Source organism: Necator americanus, chromosome X (assembly GCF_031761385.1).
Source record: "Necator americanus strain Aroian chromosome X, whole genome shotgun sequence".
Classification (NCBI taxonomy): Eukaryota; Metazoa; Nematoda; class Chromadorea; order Rhabditida; family Ancylostomatidae; genus Necator; species Necator americanus.
In genome coordinates, this window is record NC_087376.1 from 11,586,743 (window position 1) to 11,614,068 (window position 27,326).

The 27,326-nt window shown below is 41.6% G+C and overlaps 7 protein-coding genes across 9 annotated transcripts; 4 read left to right on the forward strand and 3 right to left on the reverse strand.

Moving 5' to 3' along the window:
- Positions 1 to 1,602: 1,602 nt before the first annotated feature.
- RB195_022437 (uncharacterized protein) lies at positions 1,603 to 5,486 on the reverse strand (the record flags this gene model as incomplete). 3 transcript variants are annotated; one of them, XM_064209562.1, is made up of 9 exons in its annotated part: positions 1,603 to 1,696; positions 1,757 to 1,866; positions 2,405 to 2,548; positions 2,771 to 2,898; positions 2,958 to 3,061; positions 3,340 to 3,528; positions 3,997 to 4,303; positions 4,417 to 4,501; positions 5,466 to 5,486. In XM_064209562.1, the coding sequence occupies 9 exons, from the start codon at positions 5,484 to 5,486 to the stop codon at positions 1,603 to 1,605; spliced, it is 1,182 nt and encodes a 393-aa protein (XP_064065441.1). The 3 variants fall into 3 exon arrangements, with proteins under 3 accessions (XP_064065441.1, XP_064065442.1, XP_064065443.1); XM_064209561.1 differs by lacking the exons at positions 1,603 to 1,696; positions 1,757 to 1,866; positions 2,405 to 2,548; ... (2 more) ...; positions 4,417 to 4,501; positions 5,466 to 5,486 and adding exons at positions 3,130 to 3,199; positions 5,053 to 5,119 and having other exon boundaries at positions 4,081 to 4,303; XM_064209560.1 differs by lacking the exons at positions 1,603 to 1,696; positions 1,757 to 1,866; positions 2,958 to 3,061; ... (2 more) ...; positions 4,417 to 4,501; positions 5,466 to 5,486 and having other exon boundaries at positions 2,472 to 2,786.
- Positions 5,268 to 26,564, reverse strand: RB195_022438 (uncharacterized protein; the record flags this gene model as incomplete). Its single annotated transcript, XM_064209563.1, has 3 exons — positions 5,268 to 5,360; positions 23,945 to 24,031; positions 26,523 to 26,564. The coding sequence occupies 3 exons, from the start codon at positions 26,562 to 26,564 to the stop codon at positions 5,268 to 5,270; spliced, it is 222 nt and encodes a 73-aa protein (XP_064065444.1).
- Positions 8,297 to 8,860, forward strand: RB195_022439 (uncharacterized protein; the record flags this gene model as incomplete). Its single annotated transcript, XM_064209564.1, has 1 exon — positions 8,297 to 8,860. The coding sequence occupies one exon, from the start codon at positions 8,297 to 8,299 to the stop codon at positions 8,858 to 8,860; it is 564 nt and encodes a 187-aa protein (XP_064065445.1).
- Positions 8,945 to 9,711, forward strand: RB195_022440 (uncharacterized protein; the record flags this gene model as incomplete). Its single annotated transcript, XM_064209565.1, has 2 exons — positions 8,945 to 9,057; positions 9,360 to 9,711. The coding sequence occupies 2 exons, from the start codon at positions 8,945 to 8,947 to the stop codon at positions 9,709 to 9,711; spliced, it is 465 nt and encodes a 154-aa protein (XP_064065446.1).
- Positions 9,948 to 11,291, forward strand: RB195_022441 (uncharacterized protein; the record flags this gene model as incomplete). Its single annotated transcript, XM_064209566.1, has 3 exons — positions 9,948 to 10,071; positions 10,199 to 10,348; positions 11,158 to 11,291. The coding sequence occupies 3 exons, from the start codon at positions 9,948 to 9,950 to the stop codon at positions 11,289 to 11,291; spliced, it is 408 nt and encodes a 135-aa protein (XP_064065447.1).
- RB195_022442 (uncharacterized protein) lies at positions 11,833 to 12,683 on the forward strand (the record flags this gene model as incomplete). The annotated part of the gene is made up of 2 exons (XM_064209567.1): positions 11,833 to 12,164; positions 12,593 to 12,683. The coding sequence occupies 2 exons, from the start codon at positions 11,833 to 11,835 to the stop codon at positions 12,681 to 12,683; spliced, it is 423 nt and encodes a 140-aa protein (XP_064065448.1).
- Positions 15,115 to 15,552, reverse strand: RB195_022443 (uncharacterized protein; the record flags this gene model as incomplete). The annotated part of the gene is made up of 1 exon (XM_064209568.1): positions 15,115 to 15,552. One exon carries the CDS (start codon positions 15,550 to 15,552, stop codon positions 15,115 to 15,117), a length of 438 nt encoding a protein of 145 aa, XP_064065449.1.
- Positions 26,565 to 27,326: the final 762 nt, after the last annotated feature.

Here is a 27,326-nt window from a genome sequence, read left to right on the forward strand (position 1 = left end):
CAATGCTTTAGCCATGCATTTTGCCTATTTCTTTTCTTCAGACTACAGCGAACCGTTCCGGAAATTATTGGCATTGCTCCGGTTTAACAGCAGTACAACAACTAATTTTTCCATTTCTATGATATCTACAAATACCCCAAATCTCTTCAGCCGTCGGTTAGTGAAACGTATGATGGAATTTCACCAACTGTATACAAGGAGTGTGCTTCTACTTTATCTTCTCTTCTAGCTTATATCTTTAACACGTCAATGTCATTAGTCGAATTTCCGGAGGTGTAGACGATATACGCCATAGACACAGCTATTTCAAAATTCCCAGGCACCAATCTGCTAAGCAATTAGATCCTGTTAGCTTTTTACCAACGCCGGTAAAAGTTATGCAAAATATAGTCAGGGATAAACTCTCATCTTGGCTAAAAAAAATTTCGTCTGATTCCCATTCAACAACATGAGTTTATCCTAGGAGCTTCTACATCTACTAAGGTTATTGATAGTATCTTTGACTGATCTCTAACTCGTAACGAAGGCAAATTGATAGATACAACATATGTTGATCTGTCAAAAGCCGCTGATAAAGTATGTCATTCAAAACTGATTGCAAAATTCCAGCACGTTGGAATACAGGGCCATATTTTAGACTGGACGATCACCATTTCGACCACCATTTATACCACGTTCTATTTCAGTCACGAAGCCTTGTTCACACCGGCCATCTACCTTCTAGATTTCGTTGTTAGATCTTATTTCATCTGATTTCTTCTAGGGAATATAACGTTTAGTGGGATTCGAGGGCATCACGAAAGCAGCAAACACATGTGACCTCGTTCGCATTTGCCCCATGACAATCGCTATTTAAAACTTCATACGAGTAATATAGGTAATGAAAGTAAGTAGTAATAAGTAATAAAAGTAATATAATGTAGTGAAAACATTAAAAATCGGAACATGTAACAAATATAAGCGAAAGCAAATACTTTAATTTGAACTCCGCATCTCTTTTTAGTATATAGGAAATGAGAGTTCGAGCTTTAATAAATGGGATCATTTATAGATGCTCATTTGTGAAATTTTAGACAAGAAATGTTTGCTCACTACTTAACTCCAGGTCTTCAATTTCCCTACACTTCTGATTATATGTGTTTTCAGTGCAATAATCTCTAGAAATAATGATCTTTGATGTGTGGTAGGGACGTCTTACCTCGTACAAGGCAGAGGAGGCTGGAGAAAAAGGAGAGGCTTTTTTGTGGGGCGAACAAGCGAATAGCTAGCTCACTTTCAAAAGCAAGATATTTTATACGTAGCAACCCTGACTCTTCTCGTATTTTGCCACACGGCAGGAGTTTGCATGAGAATGAAAGACAGCTCCAAAATCTCAACTATATATATATATATATATATATATATATATATATATATATATAATTGCAGACGAAATGCAAGAAATAGAAAATAATTGTATGTTTTATTTGTGTAAAACAAACAAATGGAATGGCGAAAAAATCGTGAAAAACCTAAATGCCCAACATTTCCGATAGTGAATTTGAGAACTACTGAAAAGCACAAAACGAACTGCACATTCCCTACTACGGTTCACAGATGAAATCAGGTTAATTCAACTTGTATCCATGTGGAAGTGTTAGTTTTGCTCTTTCGATCGGCACCTCTGTCTTCCATAAATTCTTGTATTGCGAAAAACCTATAGAGATTAACATTTCCGTTCGTGAATTCGAGAACTCTTGCAAAATACAAAACCAACTTGCAGAAACTTTCTAAATCTGGCTTTGTTTTACTTTTTTCGTATCCACAGCATAGGCTTCCAAAGGCTACTTTTCGTATGCGATCTTTTTGCTCTTCTTCTCTTGCTCTCTTATCGGCCACCTCTTATTCCTGAAACTCATGACTACTCTTTTGCACGTCTTTGTCGACGAAGTTCCATAAGTGCTGAAAAGACACTTTTCCTCTTTATTACGTTTGTACGATCCTACTGTTCTGAGCACTCGCCCTCTCTTTTCACTTCTACTAACGTAACACGCAGCAAAGAAATTCCTCAATAATTCTTGGGGCTCGTGACGTACAACTTCTTGTGGAGTGGAATTATTATTGCGTATATCAACGAAATCATAATTCCTTCCATCGATCCATATTGAATGGATGACGTGTACTAGTTGATGAATCCCAGATGCAGGAAGGGATTTCACCATTTATGCGCTAATTCCGACGTCTCACCAGACTTTCCATTCTTCATCTTCTAGATACAGATAAGTACCTCCGATTCTGTCGGTGGTTCCTCGCTAACCGCCTGTGCTCGTCGCGACGTAGACGTGCTGGTGCTCAGGAGCTCACAGCGTTTGCCGGCTCAACAAAATATTGAACTTATCCCTCCAAATTGGTATGGTTGCCTCACCGACAGCAACTCCATAAGCAATGGTCCTTCTTCGGGTTTTTGTCCTCCTATGCCGTTTAGAATTCTCTCACTCTTGATATCCATCCGTTTTCGCGATATTGTTGCAGCTGACGACGTAGCTTCCCTCTCTCTTGCTCTTCCTGGCTGAAATCTCCAGTGCTGCTGGTGACGCGTACAGAATTATACATGCATTTTGTTTCCGCAGATGCAAGTAAACTTCTTCCGCCGTAAGAGAACCGGGAGCGCCCATGCAGCGTTCTGGATGAACTTTATGGAGGAATTGCATTAAAAAGCTTCCTCCTGGTTCGCAATCCAACATGAACGGAATTTTGCGGAGTTTCATTCCGCATTCTTCGTCTTTCAAACCTGCCATGTCGAGCATCGATTGAAGAGGAACTCTCTTGTGGTACCGCTTTTGTGGTACTGTTTCTTGAAGCTAAGAAGAACTGGACGGTAGTCAGAGTCGAACGCGCGTCCCAAACAGCTCTGAATATCTGGATATTTCTAGATTTTTCTGACTGAAGAATGGTCCTCGTCAGAAGGTGAAGCTTACGAGTTCTCATCTTCCACTTCCGCTGCTCTTCAGCCATTAAAAGGGTCGACCCATCCACGAGCTGCCTGATTCCTCTTAAACGTGGAGGCGATGATGAGGCCCGTCTGTACGGACAAATCGACAGGATGGTCACCGCTATCCGACCTGCGCTCCGCTGGATAATACCATTTTACTAGCACATCGGATTTTTGTTCAAGTCTTTCTTCGCATCTGCATCAATTCCCACATTGACCACCTGTTGGCTGGATATCTTAGACATCAGCACATTGAGTTCATCACAGAAGGCGTCTTGCTGTTGTCCTCAGCGCTTTTCGAAGGTGCATGGGCACTTACGATCTGGAGTTTACGTTCTCTACGATCCCGTGGTCTTAGAAAGACGCACCTAGGCGACGCTGAGTCAAATTGCTCCACCAGATTGTTATAGTCCTTCCTCCCAGCTGTCGCGTTGCCACCCACCCTCCTTTCGTCAGCATCACCGCAGTAGAAAATGTAGTTTCTGATACCGATGGTCGGCCATTTCGGATGTGTGTTTCCTGGAGCAGCAAGCAACACACAGAGATATCGTGGAAACCTGAACAAGGCAGTTTGTTAGAGTCCACTCGAAAGTGTTCGGCAGTTAGCGTAACGAAACGAATGGTTGATGCAACGATTCCATGCTTCATTCAGGCAGTTAAGGTTATGGCCTTTTGCAGCGTGCGGCAGCACCTTACCACCTTTCGAAAATGTTGGGAATCGTGGGAATTTTTCGTCATATAACAGTGCAGGTTGTATAGCTACGTTCCCAATGCGTACACTCGAATGCCTGATTGCGTTTAGTTAAAGCAAGACCACCACGTGCAGGTAGCAATCAGACTAGTATTCGCGGCCCCTAGGTTGATAATAGTTTTGAAAATCTTAATCGCTCCATCATTACAGATTATTGTTGAGGAAACCATCGTCAATAGTAGCGCCAGGAGCACGATCGAGGAATATCATAGCATATCATATCATATCTTGTCTCCGCAGATACAAAAGCAAACTTTTTCCTCGGTCATAGAACCGCGAGCGTTCTGGATACACTTTGTGAAGAAGTCTGCATTGCAAAGCTTCTTCTTGGTCTATACTCCAACATGAATGGACACACGGTGGCGAAATTTCTTTCTCCTCTCTTCGTCCTTCAGCCCTGCCGTGTCGATCTTCGATCGAGGAGGAACTCCTCGGTTTCTCTTGTGGAACCGTATCTTGAAGCTGAGAAGAACCGTATTTTGAAGAACTGGACGGTGGACAGAGTCGAACGCGACATCCAAAAGAGGTAAAGACTTTCGGATATCTGGCTGAGGAATGCTCCTGGTCAGAACGTAGTCGAGCTGAAGATTGAGAGCTCTCATCTTCCGCTTGCGTTGCTCTTCAGGCGTTAAAAGTTTTGACCTTTGCCACGTAAGTTATAGTCCTTCCTCCCAGCCATCGCGCAGCCACCTACATTCCTTTCCATTCATCAGCATCACCGCAGTAGATGGTGTAGTTTCTGATACTCTGATGATCAGCTTATCTCGGATGCGTTTTCCCTGCAACACATAGATATCCCGAACGTTTAGACATGGGTGTTTGCTGGGTTTTGCAGGACAACGTATGGCAGATCAACGTGACGAAACGGATAGTTGTTGCCAAGATTTCATGCTTCCTCCAGACAGATGACCATTCAGGTTGTGGCAGCACCTTTTCGCAGTACATGATATATCTTTCGCTATATAACAGTGCCGGTTATATAGCTCATACCTTCCAATGCGTACCCTCGAACTCCCGATTGCGTTAAATACAAGCAGGACTACCACGCCCATGTAGCAGTCGGGCTCGTATACGCGGTCCTTTGGCAAATAATTTAATGAAAGATGATATTTCTTCTTAAACAGTCTTTCAATATATTTCGTTATTTTATTCTAGATGATGATCTCGCTTGTCATCAATGGGTTCGTCCTAGCCAACAGTTCAGTACCCTAAAATGTTATTGATGTCTTCATCATAGTAGGACCATCTGCTTTTAGACGGGCTATTGTGACTGTATACTCACTCGTAACGCTTAATAAACAAGTCTAAAATAGCTAGACATCATTCCTACAAAGAATACACAGGAAACATTCCCATTGTTTCTGTGAATGACCACCATGTCTCATTTTAGTGAACATTTATCACCACGAAAAAAAAAACAGAACTGCTATCCACATGTATCGAAGGAAGGATCAAATTTGCTAGTTCTCATGAGAGAACGTTCGCACGGTCAAGATATGGGCCACAGTATAAATCAATCGCGATCGGATGTGAGTGAAAAACAGATCACTTGGAGTTCTTTTGGGCATGCAGCTTCGTAATGAGATCATTAAGGTCATAGACAGGTGGATACATCTGGCAAAGTGGTGTCATGTTATCCTAAAATATACAGTAGACTTTTTTTCGCAAACTGAACGTCCCAAGGACGACTGAGGTTATGTGCTAAAAAGTGGCAATATAAGAACTGTGATTGTCCGAGTATACCTCGGAAGCGACTTCTGGCATTCTACCTGTTCCTTTGAAAATGTTCTCAAGATGAAAATTTGCATCACCCGTTAGTCCACTTCTAGAGTGGATATCGCAGTCATTCGTTCTGCTGTGATAGTTTCTTTTGAACATACACGCAGAGCTGAGAAGATAAACTCAGGATTTTGTTTGTTAACGGTGAGTTTGCCTTGGTTATTGTGAGTTCTATGCACATTTTGAGTAGTCTCAGTCATCAGATGTCGAAACAACCACTCCCAGTGGTCAAACCGCCAAAATAAGCGGGTTTGTCGGTTGTCCTAACAATAAAAAGTTGAGCGGTTATGCCTTAGAAAGTTCGAAGATCCGAATAATGAAAAAGAACCACTTCCGAACGAGCAAGAGGCAACAAACAACCTGGTCGCAGCAGAAATGACGAATTCGTTGAAAAAGGATATTGGTTATGATTCAGTGGTAAGCATCAACGACTTAATATGTTGGTGCAAAAATAATGCGCGTTTTCAAACATTCACTTCGAAACGTTGTAACTCACATAAAAATCAACTTTTTCAATTGAAATGAGAACCAATACAGTCCACGCATTCTTGCTAATAAGATCCATGTTTGTTTATCCCCGCTGCATAAAGATCAACTATCTCCTTGACCGTGTGCAATGCATTGTTGCATTGCACACGGTCAAGGAGATAGTTGCAATTTTTGTGCATTGCATCGTCATATTTCAATTGTTTTTAATTTGCATTTTCTCCGCATTCATTCCAAAGGAATCTTATGTTGTGCTAAGCATATCAGCTCTACATATATAAAACATTAAATTGAATTAGTTTTGAGCCATTCCCTTTCTGCGCTTTTTTTTTTTGTAAGTGAGTTATTTATACACAGAATAGATAATTTTCTTTGCGCTAAACAACAATAAAACAATAGAATCTGGGAATTTTTAACGTTGAAATTGTTACTGTAGGTGACGAATACTTCTCATAACTCTTCTATTATATCACTGCATTCACCTTTCTCCAAAAATTCTACTTCCTCAAAATTGGAAAAACGGAGGTAAAGCGGGGATCTGCATGTGACTGCTTTGAAAGTCGACCAAGAAGTTGTACAAGATGTGATTCAAACTCCCCTCATTTTCCAAATCATGGATAGCATCCCAGACATTAATATTTCTTTCGAAACTGCGCTTTCAGAGGTGTATTTGCCTACCTAGATTCGATGAAGAAGAAGGAACTTTTTAAAAGGCGTGGAACCCTCCAATATCAGAGAAATAAAGCTACACTTATTTTTTTATCTTGAATGTTTGCCAGAATTGACACCCTAGCTATTATATCACATTATCACATTCCGGATCCCAACAACAACTTTTAGTAAGTGTGACTAATTTAATGAATGGATTTAACTACTTATGTAAGCTTCCTTCCTCTATCCTCTCTGGATTTTCTCTTCTTCTTTTTTGTCAGTCTGTTTTGTGTGAATACAACAGCGTACATGAAGACCACATTCTTTGGGCGTATTAATAAATAAGTAAACAAACAAAGAAACGAATAAATAAGTAATTCAGATGAGATAAGTGGACGAATAAATGAACAAGCAAATAAATAAATGTGCAGTTGAATAAACAAAAAGTAGATTTACTACTATATAAACCGCAAAATTGTGCGTCCGAAGCGAATTCCAACGGACGCCTGAAGATCCAAAGGACCCGAATTTGGGCAGTTAAGCCAACCTATTGGCCAAGTCTGTCGTTTCGAGTTAGAATGTACGATAGAAATCCACAAGCAACATTTGAGTGAAAAAAGGAGAATGTTCAAAACAGCTGTAGTGAGCGATGAGGGGGAGCGAGGCGAGGTAAGCAGGGCGGTGAACATTGTCATAGACAACGATTGGGCTTCTTCTTTTCTATCCAACAGAATTGAGCAGAACTTGGTTCCTATGGACAATCGACGACGCTCGCTGATCTCAGATATGCAAAGTCTGTAGACGATATCTTCTCACAACAATTGATTTAATTTTTTTTTTTTTGCGTTTTCCCCCCAAACCTATCACTTACGGTTGGCGGAGTGCTACAAAACCTGCACGGATATTTGACTGCAGATAACCGTATGTGATAGAAAGTGTCTTCAGGCAATAATCGACATTATTAGTTCATCAATCATCAACCCTTACATATCCCAGCAGACTCTAAAGACTGCGCAATTTCTGAAGTACTCTATAGACTAGAGATTATCTAAAGAAAAACACTCATTAGGCTTGACGTTTGAGTACTTTCCAAGCACACTTTTTAAGCATTAGTACCTCTGTTTGAAAAACAAATTTAATAGTACAAGAGGTTGTCGAAGATGGCAGCACACATAGATCACATTTTAACACACGCATAAAAAGAAATTCAAACCCACACATAAATTTTTATCTTGGCGTACTAACCAACTTATAAATTATAAGTGCTGTAGAACCAAACTATAAGTAAGAATTGTGTAATCGAGTTAAAATAAGGTGAGTTTTGTTTTGCATTCGCTAATGGAAGTGTCATGAACTGCAAAGTCAAGCGTGATGGAGGGAGTATTTATACAGATGAGGATAAAACTTAGAACTGAACTTAAAAAATTGAAAAACTCAATAGTACATAATTTCCAACAACTCATACATAAAAATAGTAATATTTGGCGCCCAAAAACACTCATCTGTATCACCTGCTCCTGCTGTTCGTCGATCTGCTCGAGTGGAGACCAGTAGTACTTCCATTAGCCCCAACCGCGTGGAATGTTTGCCCAATGGCTCCCCTTCTCGGAAGGAACTCGTAGGGAATCATACCTTCTTTGAAGAACATTGTCTGACCAATGCGCAGTGGGTCTTTCTGCACTGCGTTTGATAACACGTGGTATCTAGTCACGTTCCTCGAAAAGCGTCTTAGAAGGAAGTTACGTCGTCAACTGCAACAAGACCGCGATAACGAGTACACGTCGAGAGCGAAGGAGTTTGAAAAGGCGAGGAAAGACAAGAACCCACGGAAAGCCTATGCTTTATTAAAGAAGTATGGCGGCAAGATGAAAAGATATTCTCCAGTCCTCAACACTGCCAGTGGAAAGGCTGTCGGTGAAGCAACCCTTCCAATTTGGAGAGTCAAGAGTTCGAGTTACTTCAAGACCTTGCTGAACCGGCAAGCGCCGTCAGCTCCTGAACTCGAGCACGTTCACAGGCCGACATATGTGGTTAACGAGGAACCACCGACCGAGTCGGCTTTTCTGGCCTGCATCCAAAACATGAAAAATGAAAAATTTGGTGGAGACGACGGGATTAGCGCAGAAATGCTGAAACATCTTCCTCCGTCTGGGATTCGTGAGATGACAAAGATCATCTGTTCAATATGGATAGACGAAAGGATACCTGACTTGTGGAAATGATGACACGCTATCATCATTTCCCTCCACAAAAAGTCATCCGTCGCGGACCCTAGGAATTATCGAGGAATCTCCTCGCTGCGCGTTATGTACAAAGTTTTGGAGCGGATTCTACTGGACCGACTGATTAAGCATCGCGAAGAAAAAACGCGCGACGAGCAAGCTGGCTTTCGCCCTGGCCGATCTACGATTGACCAGGGGTTCATCGTTATGAGAGTGATCGAAAGCTGAGAGCGGTACTGGAAGCCGCTGCAATTAGCCTTTCTGGACGTTGAAGCCGCTTTCGACTCTCCTCATCGAGGCCGTCTTCTCAACGCGCTCCGCGCCGATGAGGTATCAGGAAAGTTCGTTCGCTTGCTTGATGACATGAATCAACAAACAACTGCAACAGTTCGAACACCAGCCGGATGTACAACAGCTTTTGAGTGGTAACTGGGGTAAGACAAGGGGCAGTGGCAGGACCCTTCCTGTTCAACTTCGCCATCGACGACATCATGTGAAGAACAGTCCATCAGTGTCCTGCCGACATCGTCTTAGTACCATCACGGTGCCCCTTGACTGATTTCGAGTACGCCGACGATGTTGTCATATTCGCAGAAAGCAGTACGAAACTTCAACATGTTGTCATCCTTGTATCGAAGTTTTCTGCAGCCTATGGACTACGTCTACGCCCTGATAAATGCAAGCAGATGTGGATCTCTCCGATACCTCGAACAGGAATCAGGGTGGACGGACAACCGATAGAACCCGTCGATGAGTTCTGTTACCTGGGCTGTATGCTGAAGAATAACGGCAGCTACGAGAAGATATTCAGTAAAGATGCGCTAAGGCCGTTTCCGCATTCAACTCCTTAACAAAATGCCTGTGGTCGAGCCCTATCACCAGCGAAGTCAAGCTTCGAGTCTACCTATTCGCAACTCGCCCCATCATGATGTACGGATCGGAGATTTGAAGCAGCACCGTCTACGGTGGTGAGGAGGCTTAACTGCACGGAAAGGAAGCTGCTTGGACGGTCACTTGGCTACTTTTGGCATAGGGTATGCCACAATGAAGATCTTTACGCAGAATTTGATCTGGTATATACTGGCGGATGACACATGGAAGATATCAACATCTTGCACCGCCATCGAAAGTGGCTACAGAAAATCGTCTTCACTTCTTTGGTCATATAATAAGGAGACGAGGAGATCGCCTTGTACAGCGAGTTTTGAGGAGTCTGTCGGATTCAAGCTGGAAGAGGTCACCTGGCCGAAAGCGGAAGTTCTGAGTTGAGGTGGTGAAAGACGACCTAATGATACTCGGCGTGGATAGGCAGCTCAGGCGAGACGTAAGGTTTCGCAGAATATGGAATAGCGGCAAATGGATTGATTCTGTGCAAGCTCTCGCAGGAGATCGAGAAGGTTGGGCAGAGCTGTGTTCAAGGGCGACACACATCGGCGAAGATGCGAGTAATCGCGTCAGACGATGACGACAGCTCGCCGATGAAGCCAAGTAAGTAACCCTCAATGGAGTGACTTCCCCTTCCGACGTAAAGAGAAAGGCTTCTGGGATTGCAATTTTCCATGGATGGTCGCGGTCCAGTCGCCATACTGAACACGAAAACCTCTCTCCCTTCTCATTCCATTGGACCCCGATGCAGAGTTCTACAGGCGTTCTTCTGGGGTCAATTTTGGTGTTGAAATCGCCAATTATGACCTTGTAGAAGGTTTGATTTCCTTGTAAAACTTCTCCAGGTCCATATGAGAGCTTCGATTACTTCTACTTCGTAGCTTGATGTTTGAGCGTAAGCGACGAAGAGTCAATGTTGATTGTTGATCCACATCTTCTCATTTGTAAACGTCCGATTCGGGTCGTCGGTTGTTTGAGTCTATGTTCATTGCCATACTCCTGTTGACGTAGACATCGACTCCAGAAACTCCACTACTGTCACACGTTCCTGAAAACTGTTCTTCTCTAGAGTCATACACTGCAGTGGAAGGCCATGTCTCGTCTCGGTCAGTCCGATGACGTCGTGCTTAGTCTTCCTGGCTTGCATCATCAGCTCTTCAACAGGTCTTCCACAAATCACACACAAATATTCTATTCAAAATGCTCTTCTCGCGAAGTTATTAACGCTGCTCTAAACCTAACGAAGAAATTTCGATGTAGGGAAGGATCCATCCGTAGAGGTCTGACGTCGCGTCCTGATCAACCTGCAATTTGATTGCCGCTCACCGGTCTTCATATCGACCGACGTCTGAGACAGGAGAGTCAAGTGTGCAGGGTAATGAGACACCTGCTTAGGACGTCTTTGATTCTAGACCAAGCCGACACGTGCACGACTCGATATGGAGACTATCTCAGACTTTGTTCGTGGAATGCGAGAACAGTGTCCACAGACGCTGAGCTAAATACCCTTCTCGGAGCTGCAGAGCGTATCAAATTCTACGTGTAATTTAATGTGCAGAGACGTGAGATCGAGAGCAGAAGGAGCGACGTACAACAGATGAATTACAGTACAGTCGTCGTCATTTCGTGGGGAAAAGGTTTCATCGGGAAATTTAGGTAGTGTTGGTTTTGTTTTGCACCCATCTGTCGTCCATATTACCGATTATCATGAGATCCAATCACCACGTCTGGCCATTCTTCGCCTCCGCCCTCTCCGCGTTTTATGAGGAGTTGGAGGAAGTAACCCGCAACGAGAAGTGCTTCTACAAATTCGTTGTTGGAGACTTCAACGCAAAATTAGGAAAGACTACAGAAGAGGAATACAGGATCGGATGATTTGGACAAGGGAACCGGAATGAAAATGGCAATTGCCTCGCTGCGCGGTTAGCCGCCGCACGCCCCTTTCATGGGAATTCCTTTTTTATGAGGAAAGTCATCGTCGGTGGACATGGGAATCGCCCAATGGCGCGACTCGTGCGGATATCAACCACATACTCACCAACCGGAGGTGGTGTCTACTTGACGTCTCGGTGGTACCATCCTTTTGTATGGTTCTGATCACTGTCTCCTTCGTGCGAAAATATGATAAGGCAGCACGATGGAAGAAAAACATTTGCTACCGGCAACGAAGGAGAAAGGAAATTGTCTACGACGATACTGCACTACTTGCGTACTTGAGTACTCTTCATCCTGAGGAAGGGCACATCGAGGATCTAAAAGTGGACCACCATCTGCAGCTTAGAGGAATCCGAACCTGTGCTGAACGTGCCTCGAAGCCGCGTGTGACAAACTTTGATCAGATTTCGAAGACCACCACGACCACGGAATTGTTGGAAAGAAGGACTTTGAGGTTTGATACGAACGCATCGCACATTGAACGGTTAGTAGCAAACAATAGCTGTAGGAAAGATATGCTGGAGGGTCTTTTGAGACACAGGTAGAAGAAGATTCTGGAAACAGCACAAAGAAGAATAACCCTAAAAGAGTGCTGAAGGAACTTCTGCGAATATAATATCCCGCTAACAACCTTGCTGAGCAAAGACGAGATTCGCAGCTCTTCTCTTCGTAAGATGGAAATCATTCCGGAGAGGTTGTACTAGAACTTTTTCCAATCGTCTCCTGTTTCAAGCCAGATCATCTGCTGGTGAAGTGCCAACACAAATTCTCCTTTAGGAAATAAGAGTAGCGATCAAGAGCATGTAATCTGGCACAACCCGCAGACTTGATTTTATCTCAGCAGACTTTCTTCGGGCTGGTGAGCATCCGTTTTTTGTAATTCCAGCAGCGCACATAACGTCCCATCTTCAGAAGGAAAGGATCACAGACTAGTGGAAGACTTCGCGAACCGTTGTTATCCATGAGAAAAGTGACTGAGAAGACCTTTGAAACTATTGTCTGATATTCTTGCTGAGTGTATTATACAAAGTATTCATGAAAATCATCCTCACGCACATATCCAGGACTCTGGATGAAGCCCAAACTCAAGAACGAGCGGGATTTCATCAAGGGTTCAGCTGCATGGACCACACCCAGACCGTTTCGATGGTCATAGAAGCTTGCCGGGAATACCGTCAGTCCCTTATCCTAACTACAAGAAATCCTTCGACAGCGCGTAATACTGGTAGCGCTAGGCGATCAAGGTGTGGACGCGTCATATATAAGGACATTAGCCAATTGCTACGATCGATGCACCACTACGATACAGCTTTTCCACAAAAATCTCGAAGCATTCGGACATCTGCGGCTGACTAGATATGGATTGATAATGATTTGACCTGACTTTATCTCGGCGAGCTGACATCATCGTCTAACGCGAGCCGAGATAAAGTCAGGTCAAATCCATAGGTATGTGTATGTGTAGGTGTATGTGTGCGTGCGTGTAGTTTGCCTGTGTGTCACGAAAATACTCCATAATGATACAAAACTCTTCACCACTGAAGTGTCGAACCATCGCCATGCACCTGCAAGGCGAGCAGTCTACCTTTTCACCACTGTAGTACAAAGCTCTGACTATCACGCATGTGGGCTTTGATGAGGCAAGTTAGTTTCTCTCATATGTGAGCGAGGGTAAATAAACTTTTATGTATACTGTACATGAATGTTTACTTCCAAATTTGCAAAACAGTGTAAGCGATTAGTCCTTCGATTATAGAGACAAGTTGAAAGATTTCTTTCAAATTTTATTAACTAAACTAACATTAACTAAACATTTTTAAGTCATTAATTAAGTCCGCACAACCGCAGTTTTTTTAAGAAAAAGTGAATGGATGTACAGAACTGTTCGACTAATCAGTAAGCTTCAGAACATCTAGGCATTACAGGACACTTCCAGAACAGCACCTGGATCGACACTACTGTGGAAACACAAGAGAAGCAGGAAAATGTGGAAAAGGTGCAGTAGATTGGAATATTTATTACTGCGTTATCATCTAACCATTATCTATTTCCTAGACATTACTTTTTCGGACGAATTTATCCCAGGTTTTACTGATGCTACCCATTTAGAAGTATTAATTATGGCTTTAATTCCAAAGAATGAATTCCAAAAGAAATGAGGTTCCAAAGAAATACGACAATGTTAGAGAAATCAATTCAAACATGGCGAGAAAACAAGGATCGAATGCGAAAGTTTTTTAAACATTTGACCTTAGCATCACCTGAACAGAAAGGTCTGGAATTGATCGCATCCATAAGATCAACTCTGGATAAATGAGGAAGCGGACGGCATGCTCATTTTTGGGTTTTACCATTTTAAAACTGCTCAGATTACTGCACGTGCAGGAAACATTCACATTCTTCTTTTTTTTTTGGGTCCTGTTAAATTGAGTTTCTAAACATTATAATAATAATGTAATCATCATGCTATATAATAACGCGCTTACTCCGTGTGTGTGTGTCTGCGTGCCATGAAAATACCCTATAATGATGCAAAACTCTGCACCGGTGATGTGCCAAACCATAGCCAAGGAGCAGATAGGCGAGCACTCTACCAGTGGACCTTTGCCCAAAGTTACGCTTTCATGTATGTTGGCCTTGATAAGGCTTGTTCCTGTCATATGTTAGTGAGGGTAAATAAACTTTTATGTGAATGTATACTTCCAGATTTGAAAACTATTACGCTATATAATAACGGGCTTATTATGTCACGTGTCTGTGCCTGTGTACGTTTGTGTCTCAGTCAAGAAATTCCAAAAAGAGAGGAAGACGGATACCATGGCGTCAGTTTGGAGCGCTGGAGGTAAAATTGGGTGGGACGGGTCTTACGGGGTCGGAATTGTGCGCCGGTGCCAGAAACCTATAAAGCGAAGAGAGATGGGTTCTACTGAGTCGGATTGGTGCGCGGGAGCCCCAACGCGGTAGAATGGGTTCCTACCGCGTTGGGGTCCCTTCGCACATATATTTCCCAGCATGTCTCCCTGATGCTGCTAACATCCTTTTTCTCAAAAGGAGGAAACAGGTGAGAAAAGAGGCTGCTTTAATATAATATAAAGTAGTTAACAGTTTCCGCGATCTGACGTAGAACTTTATTTTTATCACCACAATAGTGATATTCACGTCATTTCATGTTAGCACATCACTCTTTGCTAATAGTTGAGAACGGAGAAAACTAATACTTCGAATAAGGTTTCCAAATTGTGAAGATGTGAGAGAAACATAGACGTAAAATCAAGTTTGATTGTACTCCAAATATAGAACTGACCCGTTTAGGGAAAAACCACAAAATCTTTCATCTATGCTTAAATTTTCGAGGAAAAAAAATGAAGAAGGCGTTGGTTAAAAAAACAATTCTAATTTCACAAGAAAATGCCGCTACTGTTATTTCTTATTAATCAGTGAGGGCGAGCGAAGCGAACACCAAAAATCCTGAAGTCCGGCTGGTAATCTAATAATAATAATAATAATAATAATAATAATAATAATAATAATAGTAATAATAGTAGTAATAATAGTAGTAATAATAGTAGTAATAATAGTAGTAATAATAGTAGTAATAATAGTAGTAATAATAGTAGTAATAATAGTAGTAATAATAGTAGTAATAATAGTAGTAATAATAGTAGTAATAATAGTAGTAATAATAGTAGTAATAATAGAAGTAATAATAGTAGTAATAATAGTAATAATAATAATAATAATAATAATAATAGTAATAATAATAATAATAATAGTAATAATAATAATAATAATAATAATAATGATAGTAGTAGTAGTAGTAGTAGTAGTAGTAGTAGTAGTAGTAGTACGATAATGAGAATGATAAAAACCATCGCAGATAGGTTTACTTGTCGCTCTTTACCAAAATTCTATATGGGTTCGCACCAGCGCTTTTTTCGCGAAAGATTCCCTGCTTTCAAAAAAGTAGAAAGAGTCGTCTCAAGGTAATGCATGCAATGCATGCCCGCAAGGCGTTAGTCGCGCCTCGCCAGACGTTAAATGCTAGTTTTACTTAGCTGTATGCGCAAAGATAAATGCCTAAAAAAACGGAAAAAGTAAGGAAACATAGCATAACATCGATCAGTAGAACATTTTTGGGAACATCTCTTGTATTTCCAGAGATGGATGGGTAGTTTCAAACTATTCCGAACAGGATAATAAACACTTCCACTCACATTTCTAATCGATATTTTCATTATGTTGTATGCTTTTTAAATAAGTTCAAATAGCTGGATTTTATCTAAAGTTTTGAAGAACTTCTATCACCAAGTACTCCACTTTTTCCACTTTTTTCATTTCAAAAAGCGCATCGTAAGAGGAGCAGGCGCGGCGAAGAAAGCGGAGAATGCGGGGTGGGCGGAGCGTCAGTGAGACGTAGCACTAGAGGAGCGGGCCAGGCTACTGTGGCGATTATGACGCTGTCAGTAATCCCGCAGTGCAGTTATCGACTCTCATTAGTATCCCTGATGCGGTATCATACGGGTACCTGTTGATCGTTTCCCGTAAAAAACCCCTGTAAAACTTAGAATTTGTTTCCATGAAGAACATAATTACCTGAACAGTAGTTGTGAAACCTGGATTTGCATTTAAGGGAAAATAATTGGGCACCTGCGCTATCTAGTTATTAGTCAAAGTCTATGTTGTTTGGAAGTGATGCAGACTCATGCCTAATCAGTATTAGAACCAATCCGAAGCATCAAATTCCTGCTGTTAATGAATCTTGCTGCGTATCGATGGACTTTAACTGCCACATATCTGCGTTTTGCTCCAGCCAGTGCAGTCTATTCAGCCAGTCATGGTTACTGACTTGTTGAGTTGTAAGACTACGAGTACCTTTATTCTTCTAAAGGATTAGCAACGAATATGGATAGGTTTTTAGTGGATTTTAACCCTCATGAAGCTACTTCACTAGCTGAGACAAAAGCAGAGTAAGGCAGAAAAGTTTCATTGACACGAGAGAACTGGACAGATTGCGCAGAAACTGCGAAGAGCAATCGACATCAAAGGGATGACTCATAAACAAGAGCTGGACTATCAATAAATATCGACTAAAGAAGAATCGATAGAGTGATCTAATTATTTGTATGGTATTTTATGAACGCTCATTCTAGGTAGCAAGTCTAGAATGTGATTTACTGATTTCTGTTCTTTTCTCGTATCATTTACCACAGTTATCTAGCAATGTTAAATATGAAGACGCTATAAGAGCTCATCAGCGAATGCTACATTTATTCTGTTACTTTCCTTTACATTAATTGATGCAATTTCTTTGTAATTCTGTTAGTTTGTCTCTTTATTGTCATGTTTTTGTATATAATGATAGATGTGGTTTAATTACCTTAGTTTAAAGTATAACTCCGCGGGCACTAGCAGGGCAAGTAAAGGCGAGCCTTACCATAAAACCTTTGCCACCGACCTTTCGCGTTAATGACGTTAAGCACATGTTCAAAGTGCTTGCAGATACCGTCACTCCGAAAGGGAGTCTTCTGAACCTAATGCGGACCAAAACGTCTCTGGTCAGGTAAGATTTACGTTTTTTCAGCCATAAAAACTTGCATAAATCCTTATTTGAAGTGGCAATGTGAATTCGAGTAAAGGCGGCTTTAAGGTGGCAAGTCAAAATAATCTTGTACCAATTTGATGCTAATAAAATGACGTAAACCTTGTTAATAAATGACTATCCTTCATAGATCATGTACTTGACAACGACTTTCCTTTTCGTTTTGAGAAAAGACCAAAAACTAGTCAAAATGCTGTTTTTCTGTTTTACATTCCAAACACGAATGTGCCACATGTAGTAATGCCTACAGCGCTAACCTTAGTATCACCAAACTGTATTCGGCTTCCTCATAGCTTTTGAAACCTTGCTGTATCATTCACGCTGTACATTATTTTGTTCGGATAATTTTCGAAGTGATTCTAAACGACGAATGGCTACGGCACTACAGCATAGTTATCCTCAAGTTCACAAATGTTTTCTTTTAGTGGAAATGGAGCAGTTGTAATTCCTTGTTCAAACGAAATACTTTTAAAATATTCTTGACTGACAAATATCGTTTCCTTCGAGAAACTCAATTTCAATATGGTTGTCGCTTGCGAACCCATTTGTGATCATAGATTCTCAAAATAATGACTTCATTGAATAATGTACCAATCCTCATTTCCTTTACTGTACGAATTTAAACTTCTGACACACAATATGTCCACCTATTCCGGACACTGTGCATGTTTCAGTTGCTTGTTTAGGTAGGCCAAAATGCTCGCATTGTGTTGTTTGTGTCCGCACTGAATGCAGTCCGGCTTCTTTATAATCAAAGTTGCTACGGTTACATGAGCAGCATTTCTAGCATCTTTTCTGGCATCTATTATCTTCTCTAATTATATTACGTTGATTTTCGTCTATTACTGTTCTGCACACCATAGCTGGATGATGATCATTGTTGTGAAATATGCCCCACATATTATACAAAGTCCATAGCTGACATATAGTAGGGTCACAACGACGTGAAGCAGGGTGCAGTTGCGTAAGCGGTTGCGCTCGAAGCGGCACGGTGGAGATGTCGATTGGAATCGATGTGAACCGCTTCGAGCGACGAGAGACTCGACCACACTTATTCACTTAAGTTTTCACATCATTGTTCATTTTGTTGACTCAGTAAGTCTTCGATGTAGTCATTAGCCACGATTTCTCCGCCGCAAGGTTCTCGACTGTTTGCAGCTCGAGCAATTGTCCAAGTATCACAACTGATTTAACGATGCCCAAAGAAAATTTTGCTGATATGATCCCTTCTCAAAAGGTCACAGCACCATCGCACATCATATCCTGCCGATATCATTGAGTTGACCACAAGTTGGACTTGATCGAAAACTGCTGAGTAGCTATGTGCGGTATTGCTTGTTGACCTCATGCTAAGTGGTTTGCACAATTGAGACCCGTTCGTAGGTTTGTTGCTGTATTTCTCGTTCAGTGTTTTCATAATCCAGATGTAAATGTTATCAATTTTGTACCCTTTATGGCATCCTAGGGTTTGCCTCTCGCCTTCTCTGAGCAGCAGAATTCTTTCCATTCTATCTAGCCCCTTGCTTTATGTGGACTAGTTTCGAAAATCGCCCAGTTTCGGCAAACACCTCAGCATCTCTGTAAAATTTTTATTAGAGATGCTTGGAGAAGTTCGATCGACAGACGCTGATCATGAGATGAGGAATGAGATTTCATTCTAGAGAGTTTGAATTGGACGGATGTGTGCCTGAACAATCAGGCTCCTCATTATTATTTGGCTCTGAGTTATCAGCCCGTAAGTAGTCAGTTTCTGTTTCCCCAGAATTTGTATGCTTAGTTCCCAATCTATGAGTTGTGTATTCTAATTTTGCACTTATTCTATCTAAAGTGCGTTTACCTTCATCTAATCGACCATTTAGCCTAAATACAAAGTCACCTACCTCTGCAATAGCTACTAGCAACTACTTGATCTCCCCTACTTCAAGCCCTAAATCTTACTTCTCAGATTTATTCTTGCGAATTTTCTATTCATCTCCGATTTAATTACGGTTTCTGTTCCCTCTTCTTTCTGTGTTCTTCTCTATCCTCAAGTCTGTCTGATGCCACTCTATGAGAGAATAGGTGCTGACCCACAGTTTTCGCAGCTCTCTTCGTCTACTGCAGGGTAATTAGCTTTCGATGTCTACTCCCTGCATCAAAAGACGGAATTTTTGAGCCCAAAACACAAGAAAACAGAAAATTTTTTACTCTGCTATGGCTAGCGGGGAGCGGTCGTTGGGTACCCGCAGCCGATTATCGAATGACTGCTTGCAGGAGAGGCTATCGGTAGGCCAGAGCAGGCATATCATAGGGTAGCTGTGATCATTAACCCACGCCCATCCATCACCACACCAGGTCATGTGCCGTGCTTTGTATTGCAGTAACGTGGCAGAGTTCCCTTCTAAAAAGGTTTGAAGAACGAAAAGGAAACAACGTAGCAACGTAGAAAAAAATGGGAAAAACGTAGAAAATGAAGAAGCTAAAAGTGAAGTAAAAACGTAGAAAACTTTTTTACAAGAATAAAACAACATCTGAAAACATAAATGAAGCTGAAAATGTTCTAAAATAAATGTTAAAATTGTAAAAACGAGAAGCTTGTCGTTGGAAGATGTAGATTTGTGACTGAAAACTATATAGAAGACACAGATATATTTGTATTTATACAGAATGTATAATGCACGTAAGGAACAGCAATAGTTTGTGAAATGTTCGTTTGTTTTACACAAATAAAACACTATTATTTTCTATTTGTGGCATTTCATGTGCAGTCATTCGATCCTTCACACGTAAACGAACGGTACTCCGTACAAAAGCAGTGCCAGTGATAACAAGCCCCTCTGAGGCATGTTTCGCAATGAGACAATGAGGGCTAAAGATGGACGAAGTGATGGGCGGGGCGGAAGGCAAATGCAGCGCAATGCTCTGCTCAAGCTATTGACTGCTGCGCTGCGCAGTTAACGATCGCCGTTGCAGTCGTTTCTCTTAAGGTTAGGTTGTCGCTGAGGCTGCGGGTACCTAACGATACGCACTCTTGTGGCTAGCTAGAGGTTTAGCTCCAGGTATTACGTACTGGAGCGAGATACTTACAGATAGGGGCGGCTGTAGCGCAGTCGGTTAGAGGTCCGTTGTAGCCTCACGGTCGATGGTTCAAAACTGCCCTGGTGCAAACCAAGCCTTTCATCCCTCCGGGTCCTTTGGTGCCAAACCTGCCCGGGAGTATAAAAACACTGACTTGATTATCAGATGGCCCTCACAAGTCATTGTACAGGCCAACACACGTTCTAAAAACCTCAACGATTACAAATTGCAGCAAAACGCGTTGGCGGATCCCAAGTGGATTGATACGCCAGCAACTTTTATTTTAACGTTTTCAACTTGACTTATGTGCTGTTTAAAGTGCAGTCTCTTCTCCAGGCCCCAAGAATTTCACTCTTTAGCGTTGGAGCAGTGGCTTACTTTAGCCGTTCTCTATCGCAATATTGGACGATAACTGAGCAAAACGATGAGCGACGATATACTTGACGACTACAAAACCATGTTCCGTTACTATCATTAAGGTTGATGATACATATCCATAACACTACGAAAAAAAAAACAAAGTTTGAAACCTATCAAGAGACGCAACTTTACAAAAAAACTTGAATTCATACGTCGGTGTGTAGCAGCACAAGTTGCAGGCAACTGGCATGCTCAAGCTCGCGAAGCTTTGCGAAGAAACAATGAAAGGAGACTCTATAATGACATTACGGAAAAAAGGAACAGTATTTTCTGTGGCTGTGTGCGGCAAACAATGCTAGCTACGCTGGCATGGTGATGGTGAAGGTTAACGTATGTATCCTATTGGAATGCAATGTTCATAATCAATAGAAGGCCAACAAGATCGAATTGTTGTATAAGAAGAGGAGTCCGCACGAAGTCAGCAACTATTGCTTAATCTGGCCATTTTGTATCACTTTGTAAGCTACTTACAGTTGTTCTGGAGATGATTAGATGGAGATCACATGAAGGACAACAAGGAGAACAAAGAAGCAGCGTTTCGAAAGTAATTCAGCACAATTGAATAAGAACACAATGCTTCAAATTCCAACGAATTATCGCGTACAAGCTACGTCCTGCTTTCGTCCATTTCATCAAATCGAGACAGAAGCGATTTTGGAAACCCAACAGTCAAGTACATTCTATTAGGTCCTTCGTGAGCTACGTGGCAACCCGTCAATAGAAATTCCGCCATTCTACAATCATACCATCACCTACGTTAAAAGGAAGGTCCGACAGATGGCACAATTTTCTCCAGAAAATTTTGCGTCAGAACCCGAGAAAATATGAAAATTGCAATCGAGTAACATGTTAATTGATGTTAATGAATACCAGTTATAGCATCCACTTTTTGCTGATAACTTGTTGCGCATTTGTCAGTGGAACGAATTCCGGTTGATTTTGGAGAGACGTCAAGAAAGACTAGTCTATAGCCGATCCTAGAGTCGACAATTTCCGTAAGGGAAGAATTGGGCCACAACTCCCATTCTCGCTCAACGGAACGAACGCATGCGAGTACCAAAGCAACTTGTCCATAGATTGAGAGATCAGCATGATTAGCGAACCAAAATTAAAATAGCGGTTTGCACGTTCTGTCTAGACACCGCAGCCCGTAGCATCTGTGACAAAAAGGACAGACTTTCTAAGAAGGAACTTAAAGGCATCACCACGCGAATCTGAGGTGGTACGGATGCCGGGTGCCGCGCTGCAATTGAGGACGTCGTAAGAAACAGCGTTCCAGTGTTGTCCGTTTCCACTAATACATGGAGAAATGGATGGAATCAACCCCCTCTCCATAATCCACGATCTCGTATACGAATAATCCACCTGAAATCTTTACCACCTCAGATTCGTGGGGTGATGCCTTTAAGAGAGGGGTCTTGAACGTGTAGTTAACTGCTTGACAACTTGATCAAGCCATTAAAAAATAACATTAAGCGGGATGTTTCTGATCGGTGGAGGAGCGCAATGGGCCACTTCAGATGACTGATCGATGTGGCGATGGCACCGCGGGGCCTTTGGTTTACTGTTCTACTGATTTTGTTTTTCGTGTAGGTATGAATGATTAAGATTGTGCAGTCTTAGTAAAGTCCTAATTCATTAATTTCACCTTTTACTTCTGCTGTTAGGGCGCTTCGAAGATTTTAACTCGTAGGGATTGTATCTCTGTCTCAACTGTCCGTGTAATTGTGCATGACTAGGATCACTTCATAGGCTTAGTCATAAAAAATCTGTGTTTATGAACAACTATACAATAAAGATGGCGTAGAAACCCAATATCAACAAGTTACTATTCAATTAGTGGATTATCTTAATGGGAACGCATTTGAGCACGGCCGCCACTATCAAAAACACTAATCGCGTATATGGTGCAGCAATTCAATTCCTACAAACTTAAAGGCTCCTTAAGATTACACGAAGAAAAGAAAGAAGAACCACTACAATTTCTGCAATTTCCCTCTACAACTTCTTCAAAACTCACGAAAAAATCTAAGAAGTTCGTCAGTTGTTTTTGTAAGAGATACAACTGATGTGTCAAAAAATCATCGATATGATCTAGGTCTACTTGGATTTCTCGGGGTTGCTGTCCCTCTGGGTGATTTGGAATCTTTCTCGAGAGTGGCTAGAAATTTCGTTCCACAATTTTATTCCTTATTATGCCATTACAGATTCTCAAGTCATCAGCGAAGTCCCATGTTCGTATTTCTGACGTTTAGTACAACAGGAAACAACATTTCCTCAGCGCATAACTGATCCAAATCCCACTGAATGTTCCGAAAATTGATAGAAGAGTCTAATTTACATAATTTTCGTACTCCGCAAAGAACAGAAGGAAAGCTGCGCAAAATTTCCACAAAACTTCTTCCACATGTCATACTATTCAAAGCGGAAGTTGTGGAATTCCTCCAAAGGCCTGCGCTGAAGTGCCTGAGCCGTTGCTACGCTTGAACTGGGTGTTCTATGCGTTATTTTCCTTAAAGTGATGAGGTACATAACTTTATAGTTGCTTTGAATACACTACATAACTATCAGCTAATTTAAATAGAGACGGTTGCGTGTCCGCCTCCTTAATACCACTGTTCTTTCTAGTTCGATGCATGCATGTTTTAGGAATCTACTTATTTCACAAACAAAACACGAATGCAGTCAGCAGGATTGAACGATCCATCGAACAGGTAATGGCTAGGATCATTCGATACTACGCAGCTGATAAGAAAAGAGTGCGGAAGGAAGTAACGAATAGCACTGCACAGCTCTATTACCTTGATACCCGGCGTTTGCACATTGTTATGCTAGCTACTTCGAAATCCTTGCTGTCAAGGTTTTGTGTTTTTCGAAACAAAGGACATTTCTACCAGATATTATATATATGTTTCGCTCTTCGATTTCTTTGTCTCCGCAAAAAAACCAAATATAGTTAATCTTTCATTACTATTATCTACTACTTGTTTTACTACTATTACTTGTGAAAGACTTCGGGCGTCAAAATTCGGACTTATTAGAAGTCAAATCCCTTCTAGGAACTTGTGGAAACTAGGAATAACAACGCGTTTGATATTTGCTTTTGAAATGCGCGTATTTTAAAGCCATGCGAAGAGCAACTGAGATTTTAAAAAAACTTTGGAGAAAAAAATTGAGAAACTACTTACGGAATCCACTTCAAATGATATTTCGGCGTGAGCTTCAGCAAACTTCAAAGGACGATTTTTGAAAGCCTCATGGTCGAGATGAAGATACTAAACGGAAACAAGTGAAGATATGGTGAGAGGAAAAACTAAGCGAGCGCTGTTTCCACCGTAGGACGATGATATCTGCCAACGTTGAGTTCTTTGCTGAATTATTATTGCAGTAGATTGAGTATGTGATACGGCTTAGCCATCGGAGAAGAACATTAGCGCTGTTGAACATGCACAGATCTTGACATGACATCAGACCAACGAAAAACTAGGGAGGTATAAAAAAAGAAGCTAAACTCATTGTGAAGAAGTAATAATAAACAAAAAGCTCATCACCAATCCAAACTTTCTTACATGCAAAGACTTGAAATGCTACCTAAGCTGGAATAGGGGACGCTTTCTTGGTACACACAACCGATTCGATGCAGGCGAATCTGCGTCTGCAGAATGGGCTGTCGATAGGACAGAGCAGGCATTTCTGTCCCCGTGTGGTCACTAAGGCCTACCCATCCCGTGCTTCTATTGCTTTGGCTTTTTTTCTTGTTTTTGTTCGTTTTTTTTTTTTTTGCAATGACAGATGAAATTTGCTTCTGAGAAAGTATAAAAAAGCATGAAGGTAGAGAAGTAGCAAATGCTAAGAGTGGAATTCGTGAAAAATCATAAGGAGACATTAATCACAGTATTAGAAAATAAATCAAAGATTATTATTAACTTAAGATAATAAAGAGTGCGATGTTATCCTTTGACATCACAAAAAGTGCCTATCACCATCTAAAAGAGATCTTGGCTTTGCGGCCTTGCCTTTCGAGGGATTTTCCAAATTTTTTCAGCAAAAGTGAGCATAGGCCACAGGCGAGCGCAAACAAGTTAACACATTTTACAGTTTGCTACGTATAAATACGAGAGGTAGGAAGTAATCACTTAAAGGCATCATTCCGCGAATCTGAGGTAGTACGGATTTCAGGTGGAGTATTATACGTATAGTATACGGGATCGTTGCTTAAGGAGAGGGGAGTGATCCCGTCCATTTCTTCCTAATTGCCGTGAAAAACGGCCCGGTAGATACAGCTTCGGGCGTTCCAGCGCGCTACTTTCTACAATGATTTCGATTGGAGTGCACCAGCCTTGTGCACGCACCGCATCTTCCGGGCCGTTTTTTACGGCAATTAGGAAGAAATGGACGAAATCGCCCTCCTCTCAATAATCTACTATCTCGTATACGAATACTCAACCTGAAATCCGTACCACCTCAGATTCGTGGAGTGATGCCTTTAACGTTCAGTTTCCCTAATGTCTCATTCTTTTCAATATTTTCTATTTGTGCCATTTGGCGAACAACCAATCATTATTATGTACGCACTTCAAACCACATATATGAAATTCGTCGTTAAAAACTCGAGACAGTCCAGCACAGCTTACATTAAAAAAAGCTCCAACAAATGTGTTTGATTTTCCAGAACGGCTCAGTAGTCATTTAAAAAAAAAGAAAAAAAACTATTGATGGAGAATTCTTTCCGACGCGCCTGCGATGCAGCGAATGATCGACGGCAAGTAAACAGAGTCGGCTATTTAGGAAGTGACGACGGTGAACCATCTTAGGATGCACTCCATCGCCAACTGCGCAGGAAAGGCTTGGTAGGAGGCATGCTTGAAATGTTACAGGAGCTTCTTTATCTGCTAAGCAATCGATAGATGAATCGCATTGTAGTCGCACACGTGGTGTTACTGAGGAAACAGAAAGGGACAGACATAACATATAGTCGGGTCAAAAAGGCATGAAGCACGAGTGTAGCTCCACGAACGGTCGGGCAGGAGCAACGTGGTTTTGGACTGCTCGCAGCATCCTGCGCGCGATCTGCTTGGCAATTCACCAAAGTAGCGTGGAGCTACGTCATCCGAATCGGTATTCACCGCATTTTTTGTTTGTTTTCATCTTTTGCTATTCTTTCTAGTTTTTTTTCGTCTTTTAAGTTCCTTTTTTCGTATTTTGTTATGTCCGCTTCCTTTTATTATGTAGATCTACATTGTAACGATATCGCTCTTAAGTTATTGTCCTGTTTTTGCTCATGTTTTGTTTTTAAAATTTGGTTCAAAATTGCATTTGTAACATTTATTTTTATATTAATGTTCTTTCGTTTGTTTCTTCGCCTACCTTCGCTCCCTTACAAAAAAGAACACAACATGAAACTAAATACATGAACAAAAACAATACAATAACTTGAGTGCCGGTATCCATACCCGCAACTCATGATACTTGTTGGGGGAGGGGGCGCGGTCGCGCTGCGCCGCGCTTGGATGATCCATGATGGTACGGATTTCAGGTGGAGTATTCGTATACGGGATAGTAGATTATGGAGAGGGGGGTGATTCCGTCCATTTCTTCCTGATTGCCGTAAAAAACGGCGCGGAAGATACGGTTTCGGGCTATGTTCTACAAGGAGTTCGATTGGAGCGCGCCAGCCTCGTACACACGTCGCACCTTCCGAGCCGTTTTTACGCCAATTAGGAAGAAATGGACGGAATCACTGTAGATACGCAAGAGTTTGCTCACCCTTGATTTCTTGCTACGCGGTAATTCGCTCCAAACCGACATTCCACAATATACCTCAAACTTGGATAATTAAACCTTTATACAATAACAACACAACAACATAAAGAACAACGGAATCTCGCGATAACGAAAATACATAATATAGAACAACATAATATTCAAAACCTTCGTATATCTATTAAAATTACTACTGAACAATAATTATAATCATGCATACAACACATTCTAAGCAGACAACGATGATTTAGTCCTAGGCTCTTTAGCCTTACACAAAAGGAGCTTAACCTATTAAGAACCTACCTACCTTAACCTTAAATTAAAAAACAACCCCTTTTACCTACCGCTCCCCAAGCTCATCCCCTCCGCCGCTCGAGTGCAACTCATGCCATTTTCCCGCGTCCCACTAATCGTAATGTCCCATGCACCATCACGTCTCGTCCCACTAATCGATACTCGAGGAGCGTGATAGTGTGGCGTTTGTGGGGGGGGGGGCACACGGCGCGCGCAGTTTCGGGTCGTGTCTTTGATTATTGATTTTTCTAAGGATGGCTTGCCGTCAATCACCCCCTTCTCCATAATCTACTATCCCGTATACGAATACTTCACCCGAAATCCGTACCACCTCAGATTCGTGGGGTGATGCCTTCAAGTGACGTGAGAGGTGGAAAGTTGGAAGACACTTACACTTACATATTTTGTTACATATACAACATACGAACGGAAGCATACTTATGTTAAGAACACAACATACAAACTACACAAATAGTTGGAATGTTCTAGAAGGCTGCCTTACTCATATATAAT